This window comes from Drosophila tropicalis, unplaced genomic scaffold (genome assembly GCF_018151085.1).
Source record: "Drosophila tropicalis isolate 14030-0801.00 unplaced genomic scaffold, ASM1815108v1 contig_878, whole genome shotgun sequence".
Classification (NCBI taxonomy): domain Eukaryota; kingdom Metazoa; phylum Arthropoda; class Insecta; order Diptera; family Drosophilidae; genus Drosophila; species Drosophila tropicalis.
This window is the reverse complement of record NW_027173374.1, coordinates 16,091,937-16,104,059: the sequence shown is the minus strand read 5'-3', so window position 1 is coordinate 16,104,059 and position 12,123 is coordinate 16,091,937. Positions and strand designations below refer to the sequence as shown.

Sequence of the window (12,123 nt, the reverse complement as noted above, 5' to 3'; positions counted from 1 at the left end):
AAGTATCATCAAATTTGAGAATTTTTTTTTTCGTAATGAAAACAACTAAAAATACATACATATGTACATATATCTCAAAACTAAAGCTTGAAAGGCTTTCCAAAAAACAATGCCAAACAGTACTAAACTATTATGAAAGCTCTGATCATTAATGTTATATCTATGTTTCAGATTGGATTAGAGCGCTTTAAGTTTTTTTTTTCCAATTAAAGATTTGAGTTATAGGATTTCTAAATGTATGTATGTATGTATATGTATTCACTTCAGAACTTACAAAATCTAATTGAAATTGGTCATTTGGATTGTACAATGAGGAGTAATTTACACGCGATTTTGCCAATGATAAGATTAGATAAAATTTTGTGTTAAGGTTATAATAAAGCTTCAAATGTTGATAGTGGTGGGTGGTGTTTGGAGGGGTTTTATGCACATATACTCTATACATATATATATTAATATAATTTGTTTCTGAAACACATTAAGGCATGCCATGAGGGGAACAAACGGACTGGGGGCCAAGAAGCCAGGTAAACCATTGGAGTGGATGTGATCTGGAAAAACGTATTCGCACGCACACACTGAATACTCACCTCGCTGTTGGTGGTGATGGGAACAGAGCCGCTGGTCACAACGATTGGTATGCTGGTTGTTGCTGTTGTTGTACTAAAGTTACTGTTATTTTCTTTGATACCGTTAGTTACTGCTGCTGTGACTATGCTGCTGCTGCTGCCGCCGCTGTTGCTATTGTTGTTATTGTTAACTGTGGCCGATTCAATTTTAATGGCCGACGCTGTTGTTGCTGCTGCTGTTGTTGTTGTTGTTGTTGCTGGTGTCGTTGCTGCTGCTGTGGGTGTAGATGACGCCGACGTATTGACCTCTTCTGCTGCTGCTGTCGTTGATTCTAGCGCTTCGTTATCCATAATACGCTTTCAGCTTTAAGCTTGAGCTTTTATTTTTTTTTTCCTTATTAACTTTTTTGTTTTAATTATATTTAACTGCTTTAATATTGAGTAAAGTGTAAAAAATTGATTAAAACAGCCACAAACAACCCACTGGACAACCTTTGATCGAATTTCGCCCACAAACTTTTAGAAATTAAAAAAGAAAATTAACGAAAAAAATGCAAACTTTAACATCATGCGCAGACTTACACACACACACACACACACACGCGTTGAAACATTAAACATACATACATAGATACAATAGACCACCTCTGATAAACATGAGGAAACTTTAGTCATTTGCTTCCAATTAACTGGCGCTCACTGCACGGTGGGATAAATAAAAACGAAAACCACACACTTCACAAAAACAGGAACATTAAATCAGCTGGACATTTTTTTTTGTCCACTGTGCTCTGTGCAAACGCCGGTAAAAGGGGGCAGAAGCCAGGAAAAACTGTTTCACCTCAAAAAGTTGTCACAAGAACTGCTCTGCTATTGCCGCTGCGCTGTTGTGACCGCAAATTAATGCCATGGAACTAAAATCCGGTTCTAAGTCGAACTTGTTTCAATCTTGCAATCGACTTGCCAGAGTTACAGCTCTGGAGATATTATTAGGTGTATTTTCTGTTGACAATTTTCTTTGCAAATATATTTTTTATAAAAAAAAAAAGAATAAAATCTCACACACACGCCGATTCACATTAGCGCAGAGATAGAGAGTTCGAACGAGAGAAAGAGCAACAAGTTACAATGGCCGTCAAATCGAAATTAAGGTTGTTGTTAGTGCCTCAAAAACAGAGTTGTCAGGTTTATTATGAAGATTCTGATTGGAAGGGAGAGAGAGCGAGAGAGAGGGCGCATTCCTTTAGCATATAAGAAAGAGAGAAATGAGTAATATTATATTTTATTTAATTGTGTACTATGAATAATTAATAGGTCTTGCTGGCATTCAACAAAACTAAACACATACCATTAATAGATGTGCAAAATTGTATACGCATACAAACACACACAGGCAAAGGTACAGGGAAATTGGTATGTAAATATTTTTCGATTGCGAATGTCAAGGGGCGGGGCGGGTTGGACTTGTAGTGCAGGAGGTAGCATTAACGAAGGGGACCTCTATTCTATTTACCGCCAGCAGCTGAAAGATTTTGTTTAATTTGCCTTTGCGATTTAGGTTTGAGAACATCAAACTTTTTTGCTGATAAAAAGATGATCTTTACGTAAAGTGCGAAATTCTAATACACAAACACACACGCACGCACAACGCAGCAGCTCACTCGCACACACACACACATACACCGCCTGTGTAATTTATTTGCGCTGCAATTTTTTTTTCTCCCGTTTGAATTTGTATTTTGCCTTCTTTTCGCACACTGATCACAGCAAAACTTACAAAACGTATTGCTAATGTTTTACTTCTTATTGCTAAGTCACCCACCATAAATGGCTAATTTCTATTCTTTTGTTTTTAATTATAAATAACTAATTGTAGAATATTTTTTCCCGTTTACTTCAGTTCACGCAACGTTGGCCTAGAGCTGGAGAAACATCGATGGCAGTGCTGTCAGTTTAGCAATTTAGTTGCTAGATCTGGCAGCTTTTCAAGAAATTTTTATTTTTATTTGTTTTTAATGCTTTTAGCCGCAAGCCTAGATATTGAAGACATTGAGATTATTAAAATTCAAATTAACAAAATGCACTTCATAAAGTGGACACTAAAATGGTAAAAAAAAATTCTTAATTTATTTTTTCCCCATTTAAGCAACACTATCGATGTTTAATCATCTGTTAGCAAGTTAGCATTTGTACATACCCAGCTCGATATATGTGCGTCATCTCCAAAACTATCTTGATATTTGTCAGCTTTTTTAGACGGAAACAGATATATATGTTCAGCTATCGGCTCGCTTATAATATTATTTTCTTTGCTCAGCAATGAATGAAGACATTTATCAGTTAAGTCCAAAATTATTGGAAGTACCACGATGTTATCGATATTTAATCAGATTGCAAGACACATCTTTTGTTAGTGCAGTGTCATATAGCTGTGACCATTGGCAGCTCCGTCACTTCCTTCACTAATATTTATTTTAGTTTCGTTAAGTAAATACAAAATGCAGATTACAATCAAAGTCCTTAAGGGCCAAGATTGCACGCTAGATGTGAGTATAACTGGCTTTTTTGCAAATTCTGGCATAACACCTTAAACTTTTCTTTATTTATAGGTCTTGCCTTCATCCACCATTCTGGATGTAAAAAAACAAATCGAATCTGCGCTGAAGATACAGGCAGCAAATCAGAAACTTCTACTTCTTGGACGACCCCTCAATAATGAGGCAACAGTTGCATCCTATCCCAATATTAAGGATGGTACCAAATTAAATCTCGTCGTAATGAAGCCGGCGTTACGAGACTCCATTCATCGGGCGTTTCGTAAATTCTACACGGAACAGCAGTCGGAGGTGCTGACAAACCAATTTATCGCCGATTTTGAAAAGAGAACCAAGGAATTAAGCCTGGACGATTTGGAGAGGCTGGCAGATAACATAACGAGTGTTTGATGGACCTTCTATATGTAGATTTGAATGTGAGGGAAATTGTAATACTAGCGGCTATATAAAATAAATACATAGGTACACTAAACAAAACAAAGGCTTAGTTTTTGCTATTGCCTTGAGGGCGGGCCAGGATAAACTAAAGTAAAATACAATTCTTATATCCCATATGTCAAAGCAAAGTTAGAGAACGCCAGAGAAATAAAAGCAGAAATCAAAGTTTATTTCTCTATAACAAAATAAAATTGGTATTTACGAATTTCACTAAATTGTCTATACATTGTCATCACTATCTCCCAAACTTTTCCCACTTTTCTTTCATCTCAGCTGTTAAATTCAGTTCGCTGTTAAGCCTGGCAACCCTGCTGTATTCGCTCTCACTTTTTGCACAATTAATTAATTTTTCTTGGATATTCTTGGAATGTCTTACAAATTGCTTTGCCGTGCAGTAGCTAACTCGGTTAACTTTAATTCCAAGCGATTACTCTCCAGGACAACAGCGGCAATGGTGAAGGTACAATAAAGATAGTACATTACATAAGGGATAAAATAACGATTTAAAACAAACAAAAACAACATACAGGAAGTGGAATGGGCCAAGAGCATTTGCATTTGGATTCAAGGTTAAAGTTTGTTTTTCATTTTCTCTTAGGTGGGAGACAAGCTGCCCTCGGTGGATCTATTTGAGGATTCGCCAGCAAATAAAATCAACACCGGCGATTTGGTGAATGGCAAAAAAGTTATCATTTTCGGGGTTCCAGGAGCGTTCACGCCTGGCTGCTCCAAGGTAAATGATGCAAAGATATGATATACAATACTCTAAGGCCAAACTTCAATATTTTCCAGACTCATTTGCCCGGTTACATATCCACATCGGATCAGTTAAAATCCCAGCAAGGAGTCGATGAAATTGTCTGTGTGTCGGTTAATGATCCCTTTGTGATGTCTGCCTGGGGAAAGGAGCATGGGGCTAATGGAAAAGTGCGTCTTTTGGCTGATCCAGCTGGTGCCTTTGCCAAGGCCCTGGATGTAACTATCGATCTACCACCATTGGGCGGAGTTCGCTCAAAGCGTTACTCGTTAATAGTGGAAAATGGGTCCGTAACCGAATTGAATGTTGAACCTGACGGCACTGGACTCAGTTGCTCTTTGGCCAACAATATTGGCAAGAAATAGGAATTGATTGAATAAACGCACTATCTTGCATCTAGTGATGCTGCTTATAGAGCGATTAGGGCAAACAAATTATATCACATTAAATAAAGTTGAACTGTGAAATTGGAAATAGAAATAGCACTTTACTTTACAATCTAAATGAAATTATAACTTATAAATATTGATTAACGGTTGTCAGTATTGGGAGCAATTTTCTGAGAAAGCAGCTTGCCATAGCCGCCACGACCAGCATCGTAATCTGTGCGGTATTCATCGCGCACTTGGCCACCTGTTTTCCCCCGCCCATACTGACGGCCCTCTATGAAGCCGGCGTCCCAGTCCACTCGTATAAGTCGATCATCTAAACGGGTACCGTTCACAAAACTGCAAGGATAAAAACATGAGATGTTGCTCTACTTTTAATGCATCTCCAGACGTACCGCATGGCCGACTCGGCCTCCAATCTCGTGTAGTATTCCACAAAACAAAATCCGCAGGGTGTTTTCTTGTACTTGTCCAGGCCCATTACTATTAATCGTACATCACCGCATCGGGAAAAGAGCTCGTGGATTTGCTCCTCTGTTGTGTAGAAACTCAAATTGCCCACATATAAAGTGCACGATTCCTTTAATGAGCGTTCCTGTTCTGAGCGGGAACCCTGGAAAAATCAAAATAAACGTTTATTCTTAAATGAAAGAACTTAGTTTTTTACTTACTTTAAAATGCTGGTCACGATAGGAGCTTAAGTCAACGGAGGCGCTCATTATTGCTGTTTTTTTTCCAAACTTCTTGTCTTTTTTATTGCTTTTTTTCTTAAAATATGGTACAAATAGGGATGACACTGTTTTGAAGTGGCGCCATCTACAATTTATCGACAGTTTGCACCGATGACGCCGATAACGTGAGAGTTGCCACTTTGGTTGTGTACCAACTGTTTATTTACATTTTTTTTGGCCGTCCTTTAACAATTAAACTTTTTTTTGGGAATTATTAAATATTTGATGCCATGCCTAGCTCAATAAATCAAAATTCCGGAGCCAGCAGGAGACATCTGCGATTTCGAGGCGATGTCAGTGGACCCAGTCGCATCGCGGAACTAAACCATTTTAATCAAACGGAGGACAAGAAGTTTCAAAAGATGCAGGACGATGACGTTGCAGCAGAGGCTGCCGCACCAACGGTTCCACATCAGGAGACTCCTACAAATACTTTTTATGACTTCTTTAAAGTAGAATTGACACGCGGCTATATGCTGGAACATGACGAAGAACGGTATTCGGCTCGTCGTCAGAAGATATATAGTTTCATGCGGATTCCGCGGGATCTGGAACGCTTTATGGTTTTTGGACTAATGCAATGTTGTGATTCCTTTTTGTATATTCACACCTTTTTGCCGGTACGCTTCCTTTTAGCAGTGTGGTCTCTACTGACACGAGCAACAGCTCGAATTTTTCGCCTGCGCCCTGGCGGTGGCGGGCAGCGTCTGCTCTCTCCGGCCGAAATTTGCGACTTGCTGAAAGGTGCTATTTGGATCACGGTAACCTTGATTATGCTGCTGGTCGATACAAATCGGGTGTACCATATCATAAAATCGCAGTCGATCATCAAATTATACATATTTTACAACATGTTGGAGGTTGGTGATCGATTACTTTCTGCCTTTGGACAGGATACAATTGATGCCCTATTCTGGACGGCCACAGAGCCAAAGCACTCAAAACGTGAGCATTTTGGAGTTCTAACGCACATCCTTTTCACCCTCATCTACGTGGTTCTGCACAGTGGACTTATTATGTTCCAGGTGTGATTGTGTATATTTATATTGTGGACATGGCTGGATATTCAAAATTTGCTTCTTTTTAGGCTACTTGTCTTAATGTGGCGGTCAATTCGAACAACAAGGGGCTGTTGACCATAATGATATCAAATAATTTCGTCGAGTTGAAAGGATCAGTATTTAAAAAGTTCGATAAGAACAATTTATTCCAGTTGACGTGCAGTGATGTAAGGGAACGCTTTCATCTCTCTGTCCTCCTATTCATTGTTATGATACAAACGATGAAGGAGTTCGACTGGAGCATTACCCAATTCTGTGTGATGCTGCCCGATTGCTTTGCAGTCCTTTTCACCGAAATTCTGATTGATTGGGTGAAGCACGCGTTCATTACTCGCTTCAATGAGCTTCCCGAGAGCATATATAGGGAATATACTACAAGTTTGGCATATGATATGACCCAAACGAGGCAGAAACATGCATTTTCGGATCATTCCGACCTGGTGGCTCGGCGAATGGGATTCATACCGTTTCCGTTGGCTGTGGTTTTGATCAAAGCCATATATACAGCGGTTTCATTTCAAAATGCTGCCGCCTGGTTACTTTTCTTTTTGGCCTATCTATTCACTCTGGGATTGAGAATATGCCTGACCATCTGTGCCCTAGGTAAGGCTTGCAAACTGATGAAAGAACATCAGACGGAGAGGAATAGCTCCACACCTAGCAGCATGACAAATGTACCAGTCATTGGAGGAGTTTTAACCGTCCCGGTTTCTCAGTTTTCACAACCTGTTCCATCCATGCAACAAAATCAATACAACAACAATAATAATAACATGAATTTGGGAGCGAAGAGCATACACATGCCCGTAATATCGCCATCTGTAGTAAATTCCTCACCGCAATCCACTTCCACACCCAAAAAAGCAATAAGCCAACAGGAACTGGATGTAACCAATTCATTAGAGCTGGGTGCAACTGCTCTATTCTCCAACAGTGATGTGGATCTTGATGATGTGTGCCTGAATGAGCAGGTTACTAATATTCAACAGGAGGTGGTCTACCAAGCTAAAGTGGATGTGGATCTGGCGCGCAGCGAACCGGACTTGTTTCAGATCACAGAAGGCGATGCTGCAGGATCTGATAATAATGGTACTGGAGATTTGATAGCTAAGGCGAAACAAGCAGCCAAACGACTACCGAAACGTACGCATAAACGTTCCGAATCTGAACCAGGCATACAAACTCTATCGGAAAAGGGATCATCGATTGGTCTGACCGGTAGTGGTCCTTCAGACAGAAGCTAATAATTATTGTTATAATTTTATATACGATTTGTCCATGGTGGCCTTGATACTTGATACTGGCACAATATACATCTAAGTTAAACGTATTGTAATTTATAAAAACTATATATGGCATGGATGCCCCCTTCCTCTCCCCCTAGCACTTATTTCCCCCCGTCTATTCTTAAACAATAAGTACACTCTAAAATCCCTGTTTTCCATTTGCTCACTTATTTTTATTATGTTTTACTTTCGTTTAGCCAAAGACACTTTTCCCTTAGTAGAGAAAGAGATAAAGTCTTATATATTTAGCCCTCACTATATAATTTTAAACCAAATGTTGATTATTAAAGATTCTTCAGCTTTTAAACGTTGATAAAACGACTAACGTTTTGTTCTTCTATTTCAAATTCGGCGATTTAAGAGAAAATATTTTTAGAATTGATATAAGTATTTAAGATTACTAGATTTTCAATAAAAAAAAAACCTCGATCGTAAATTTCTTAGCTCAATTCGAGCTGGATCATTAGCCGATAATTCTTTTAAGCTTTCTAAGCTATCGAGATCTGGTAACACTGGTCATCCAAAGGCAGTTGGTTTTCTAATTGATGTAATTTGCTGTCCTTCGGTAATAAATATTTACATACAAACATACATATATATATATACATTTGTACATACATAATTCTATAGTTGCATACGATATGTATGTATATTTTTCAATTTTTTTAACTTCTTATTTAGTTGCACTTTTGCTTTCGCTGTCCGCCATTTTGTATTTAGTAAAATTGAAGTAAAATGTGTATGTATGTATGTCTTGTATGTATGTACGTGCTCTTTGTAATGCAATTAATTACCATTAAAAAGTGAAAAAAGTGTTACTGTTCCGATATGAAAGTGGTTAAAAAGCATAATTTTGAGCGCCAAAAAATGAATTCCTTTTTTTTTGAGTGTACATACATACATATATTGTAATTTGTGTGATTGTGTTCGTCGCTGGCTCTGTTTCTGATCTCTCATTACCCTCTTATTTTGTGTTCCTTTTCGTGGAGTGCTGTGTTTGCGTGTGCTTTGAAAAACCGTTTTACCGTTAAAGGAAAAAAGATGCAAAAGTACATATGTATGTATGTACATATGTATGTACATACTTTAAATTTCTCGTATGTGAGTGTGAAATTTTATTGCAAACTATTGGAAAAAAAGGGCTTAATAATTTCCAAGCTATCTTACGCAATTTTTCGTATTGAGTAAAGCGATTAAGGTTAGTCTTTTAATATATATTTATGTTTATATATATGTACATATATTTATTATATATCTTTTTTTTTATATTTTATGCTTTTATTTATTTAGAGCTACTTTGTAATTACATACATATGTATGTCGTGTTATGTATGTATTTATAATTCATCTGTTGAAAATGTAATGAAACTGTCCCAAAGTTTAAACTTTAAAGAGTTGAAAGAAGAACATTGTTTTCATGGTTACTATGTATCTTATCATCCATTTACATACATATGTACATATGTATGTATGTATGTATTTAGGCGTAGAAGGAACTGTATATAAATAGAGATATATAGACTCTACAAGATATATAGATTTAATGAATGAAAATGGCTTTTCCGCTTTGTTTGTGTTTACACGCGTAGAAAAATCAACAAGCCGCAAATAAAGCGCTAACTTACCCACATCCAAAGGCCTGCTTCTGCTACTCGTCTCCCTGCACCCTGTAGAGCTGACACGCGCGTGTACGCTCACATATACATATATGTATGTATGTATGTACATATCTATGTATGTACTTGCTAAGGGCGTTTCATTTTTATGAATGAAATTTTACGCTGACCTTGGAAGGCATCGCATCATGTGGTTGCGTCAGTACCTTGGTCAGGAGAATTGGCTAATTCGAATATTACCCCATCTCTTCCTTACGTTCCTTCACCCATGCCTCGGCATATGCCCCAGAAATTGTCATTGCGCGTGCTCACCTTAACTAGAATTTCCCCTGAACCTAGAAGAGCTTCATTCATGAAATTTAGCGCTCCAACATTTTAATGAATGGCAAAATTCTACCCGGCTTCCTACCTCCTTTGCTTTCGTATTCAAGGACATTCGGTTCCCGCTGTTTTCTTTTTTTTGTTTTCTTGGGCGTCCGTATCGATTTTCCCTTCTCGTCTTTTGTATTTTTTGCGTTGGCGTTTCACATATTTTATTTCTCTTTTTTTTCCTTTACAAGACAATCCAACTTTTCTAAATTACATATATGTATTTATACCAGACGGAAAACACAGGATTATGTTTTCTTGCATTGAAAATGCAATAATATATACATATATATATACATATATGTATGTACGTGCCCAACTGCAGCATCATTAAGCCAGCTTTTCTAGGCGAAAGAAAATTTGAAAAGGTTCACCTCCGACTCAGCTCGGTGCGAAAAGTATTGCCTACTTTATGGGTCAGTTAAACCAACAACTGATCCATCCTGTTTTTGTTGCCTTATTTCAGATTCGCTTTTGTTTTATTACATGAATACGTCAAGCCTCTTTAAAAACTATAAATGCTTTCAACATACAACTACATAACTGCATACAAGTGCGCAGAGATTCAGGTTCAGGAAGCAGCTAAAAATAGCCTTGAGTAAGTCAAACATTACAGGCTAGGAGAGAGCGAAAAAGACCGACACTACCACGGGTGGGGAGAAATAAAACTCGAATAACTGAAAGTGAACGCATAGTTTTATGAATGAAAACGCATCGCACCGCACCCAATACTCAGGGTCAGCCCCAGCCCTACCCCAATACCCCAACCACGGAAAGCTTTCCGTAGGGCAACGCTTTGCCTTGCTCTTGACTTTCCGTTTTACCCCATAATTTATTGATTTTTTCTGTTTCATTTTGTTTTCTACGTACCAAAAGACCAAAAGCCGGCACATGCGCTTTATAGAAGGAGTCAGAGGCTCTATTCCCTTCCCTTCGTTTCTCTTTGCTTATCATGTGCTTCTGTCACTGACATTGTCGTCAATGAGATTCTTTTCCGTAACTGTTGCTTTTAGCGGTGGCACTCGCTGACGTCATCAAGAAAACATAAATTTATTGAGTAGATAAAGGGATTCTACGAATATTCTATGAAATGTCTTACATAAAAAGATAAAACATAAATTAATTATAAGGTTTTAATTTTTTAGCTTTTTTTATTATCAGCAAGTCAGCATTATTTAAATACTAACGGAAAATGTTAGCCAAGGTTCTCACTGTTATAGTTACTGTAAGAGCAAGTACATAATTTAATTGTTAGCCGAAAAGTATGCAAAACTTATTGTTGGTCTACTTCTAAAATTGCTACAAATACAGATAACATGAAAAATAATTTTATACACAAAGGAATTTATTCACACATACATAAATAGTATCTAAGCAACACAAATAAAGAATATGAAAAAGAACCAAACCTTTGGTATCTACAAGAGATACACAAATATTATCCTTCATATATAATTGACAAAGACCATTTTTTCATAAGATTCTTAGATGAGAAACATATGTGCTTACACATAAATTTTAGGTTACTTTCTTTGATCTTCCTATATACTATTGATTACTTTGATTTGAAATATCCGTTTTGTATAATTAGAATGTTACAATTTAGTTTAGTCTATAGTTCTGTGGTACTCTATCTGGCTGCATTTGGTTAGCACACTTACACTCGCATATGTATGTAAACGTTTGTGTGTATGTATGTATACACATGTATGTACGTACAATATAACAGACAGATCTCGCCCAGAATCTCTGACAAGACACGCTTTTGTTCAAAAGTGCTTGGGCTCATCATAATAAAAACAAAATGAAGCAAAATAAAACTACAAAGCAACTACCAGAAACCTCTTCACATTTGCCTTTATTGTTGGTGGTGTTACTGCTGCTGGTGAAGAAACAGTAGCAACGTTTGCTTGGCAGTTTGATGCTGTTGAAGGCCCTGTTGACGGCGATTATGTTGATGACGACGCGCCAGACCGCAACCGCAACGAATTTACGCGCAATTCTCTCCTCATACACACGGACGAGAGGGACAATCGTACGTACGGAATGGATGGATGGACGGTTGTTTTGTGTACTACTTCAACTGAAGCTTCAGCCGACGACTCTTAAGACTCAAGAGTGGTAAGCAGCATCTAAATGCCCAAAAAACCCACCAACAAAAACAACTAAAAATTTGTTTAGTATAAAAAGAAAATGTTAGTACGCGGCCTATGATCATTAATTATATTTTCAATATATATTTTCAACTTTACATAAACTAAAACAGAATTTTCCTTTGTAAATAACAAGGACATTATTAAATATAGAAAACTTTAAATTATTATGGATTCACATACGGACGTACATATCAAA

General features: G+C 37.5%; 4 protein-coding genes across 4 annotated transcripts; 3 read left to right on the top strand and 1 right to left on the bottom strand.

Moving 5' to 3' along the window:
• The first annotated feature begins 2,982 nt into the window (after positions 1 to 2,982).
• On the top strand, positions 2,983 to 3,605 carry LOC137584092 (ubiquitin-like protein 4A). The gene is made up of 2 exons (XM_068299339.1): positions 2,983 to 3,115; positions 3,179 to 3,605. Exons 1-2 carry the CDS (start codon positions 3,068 to 3,070, stop codon positions 3,512 to 3,514), a joined length of 384 nt encoding a protein of 127 aa, XP_068155440.1. The 5' UTR covers positions 2,983 to 3,067; the 3' UTR covers positions 3,515 to 3,605.
• A 234-nt stretch (positions 3,606 to 3,839) lies between these two features.
• On the top strand, positions 3,840 to 4,799 carry Prx5 (Peroxiredoxin 5). Its single transcript, XM_068299332.1, has 3 exons — positions 3,840 to 4,022; positions 4,161 to 4,295; positions 4,355 to 4,799. Exons 1-3 carry the CDS (start codon positions 3,930 to 3,932, stop codon positions 4,682 to 4,684), a joined length of 558 nt encoding a protein of 185 aa, XP_068155433.1. The 5' UTR covers positions 3,840 to 3,929; the 3' UTR covers positions 4,685 to 4,799.
• Cbp20 (cap binding protein 20) lies at positions 4,787 to 5,514 on the bottom strand. Its single transcript, XM_068299335.1, has 3 exons — positions 5,380 to 5,514; positions 5,104 to 5,321; positions 4,787 to 5,047 (listed from the first exon to the last, which is right to left on the bottom strand). Exons 1-3 carry the CDS (start codon positions 5,425 to 5,427, stop codon positions 4,849 to 4,851), a joined length of 465 nt encoding a protein of 154 aa, XP_068155436.1. The 5' UTR covers positions 5,428 to 5,514; the 3' UTR covers positions 4,787 to 4,848.
• A 61-nt stretch (positions 5,515 to 5,575) lies between these two features.
• Positions 5,576 to 8,104, top strand: LOC137584035 (protein TAPT1 homolog). The gene is made up of 2 exons (XM_068299271.1): positions 5,576 to 6,464; positions 6,527 to 8,104. The coding sequence occupies exons 1-2, from the start codon at positions 5,670 to 5,672 to the stop codon at positions 7,742 to 7,744; spliced, it is 2,013 nt and encodes a 670-aa protein (XP_068155372.1). The 5' UTR covers positions 5,576 to 5,669; the 3' UTR covers positions 7,745 to 8,104.
• The last annotated feature ends 4,019 nt before the right edge of the window (positions 8,105 to 12,123 follow it).